The 2,310-nt window shown below is 43.1% G+C and overlaps 1 protein-coding gene across 1 annotated transcript; it reads left to right on the plus strand.

Annotated features, from left to right (window-relative positions):
- Positions 1–657: 657 nt before the first annotated feature.
- LOC142171726 (uncharacterized) lies at positions 658–1,296 on the plus strand. The gene has a single exon (XM_075235420.1). The coding sequence runs from the start codon at positions 658–660 to the stop codon at positions 1,294–1,296; it is 639 nt and encodes a 212-aa protein (XP_075091521.1).
- Positions 1,297–2,310: the final 1,014 nt, after the last annotated feature.

Below are 2,310 nucleotides of genomic sequence, written 5' to 3' on the forward strand. Positions count from 1 at the left end.
CCACCAGTATTGGTTCCCCCCAAGACCGGGAAACCATTGCTACTATATCTATCATTTTTGGATAACGCCTTCAGATGTGTGTAGGGACAACATGACAAAACTGGGAGAAAAAAGCAGGCCATCTACTACTTAAGTAAGAACTTCACATCATGCGAGGACAAATACACCTTGGTAGAACACACTTGTTTTTCTCTAACTTGGATCACCCAAAACTTAAGGCATTACATGTCGGCATACACTACGCATTTGATATCTCAGCTCTACCCGCTCAAATATATCTTTCAGAAACCGATGCCTACCGGAAAGCTAGCTAAATGGCAAATTCTCCTCAGCGAATTTGACATTGTGTACATAACCCAAAGGTATATCAAGGGACAAGTTTTAGCCGACCACCTCAGAGAAAATCTAGTGTACAGAGATTACGAGCCGCTCACTATGTACTTTCCCGACTAGGAGGTATTGTTCGCCGGAGAAGATATCACAAAGTCATACCCTGGATGGAGAATGTTTTTCGATGGAGCAACGAACTTTAAAGGAGTAGGAATTAGGTCAGTACTAATTTCGGAATTTGGACAACACTATCCAACATCAGCGAAGATAAGATTCCCATGTACCAATAATATGGCCTAATACGAAGCATGCATCCTTGGGATCAGAATGGCAGTCGACATGAACATCAAAGAACTTTTGCTCATAGGGGATTTCGATCTATTGATACACCAAATCCAAGGGGAGTGGTCTACCAAAAATGTCAAGATCCTTTCATACCTGCACTATGTAAAAGAGTTATGCAAGAAGTTCATGAAGATTGAGTTCAAGCACATTCCCAGGATCCAGAACGAGTTCATTGACGCCCTTGAAACTCTATCGTCTATGATTCAACATCAAACCAAGAACTACATCGACCCTATCGAGGTAGAGATCAGGGATCAACATGCCTATTTCTTTCATGTAGATAAAGAGCCAGACGGTAAATCATGGTACCACGACATTAAGAGATTCCTCGAAAAAAAAGAGTACCCAGAGAATGCCACCAATAGTCAGAAGCGAGCATTCAGGAGGTTGGCGAATCATTTTTTCCTTAACGGGGATGTCCTGTATAGGAGGACCCCAGACTTGGGTTTGTTGGGATGTGTAGATGACACCAAGGCAACCAGATTATTAGAAGAAATACGTGCAGGAACGTGCGGACCCTACATGAATTGGTTCATATTAACTAAGAAGATCTTGAGAACTGGATACTTTTGGATGACCATGGAAAGCGATAGTATCTGCAACGTGAAGAAATGTCACTAGTGCCTAATCCATGGGGATTTCATCCGGGTTCCGCCTAATGAGTTGAATGTGATGGGTTTGCCTTGGCCGTTAACCGCTTGGGGCATAGATGTGATTGGACCTATAGAGTCTACTGCATCAAATGGGCACCGTTTCATCTTGGTAGCCATCAACTACTTCACCAAATGGGTCGAAACATCTACCCACAAGGCCGTCACAAAAAGGTAGTGGCGGATTTTGTCCGAAACAACATCGTCTGCCGATTTAGGATACATGAGTCAATCATCACTGACAAGAGAATTCTGCAAAGATCTTCTGCCGATTTAGGATACATAACTCAATCCACAGCCTACATACCACAAATGAACGGGGCAGTTGAGGCAGCCAACAAAAACATCAAGAGAATTCTGCGAAAGATAGTGGACAATCACAGGCAATGGCATGAGAAATTATCCTTCGCCTTACTGGGTTATCAGACCACCATGAGAACATCCACTGCGGCAACGCCGTACATTTTAGTAAATGACACCAAAGTCGTGATACTCGCTGAGGTTGATATACCATCATTAAAAGTCATCCAAGAGGTCAAGTTGGACAATGCAAAATGGCCACGGGTCAGACAGGAGCAACTCATGCCCATTGACAAGAAGAGAATGGATGCAGTATGTCATGGTCAGCTATATCATAATAGGATGTCTAGTACATTTAACAAAAGGGTGAAACCTTGCCAGTTCACATTGGGGAAAATGGTTCTAAAGAAAATCTCCCCCCGTCAGGAAGAAGCCAAAGGAAAGTTTGCACCAAATTGGCAAGGTCCTTACGTGGTTCACCGAGTGTTGTAGAAATGGACAGAAGACTCAACACGAAGCCCATCTACTCAGACGCAATCGAGAGATACGATGTTTGAAGGCAAATAGAGTTAGGTTTTGCTGTAATTGAACTACATTCAACCAGACTTCCCATGGAGGGATACGTAGGCAACCACGTAGGGTTCGGTTTCTCTCCTCATTTGGTTTGTAATAGAAAATCCAAATA

The sequence above is a fragment of the Nicotiana tabacum genome, chromosome 17 (genome assembly GCF_000715075.1).
Source record: "Nicotiana tabacum cultivar K326 chromosome 17, ASM71507v2, whole genome shotgun sequence".
NCBI classification, from domain to species: Eukaryota; Viridiplantae; Streptophyta; class Magnoliopsida; order Solanales; family Solanaceae; genus Nicotiana; species Nicotiana tabacum.

Bases quoted from the DNA above. Each gene is read 5' to 3' on its own strand.
- LOC142171726 (XM_075235420.1), top strand. From the start codon at position 658: ATGGCAGTCGACATGAACATCAAAGAACTTTTGCTCATAGGGGATTTC.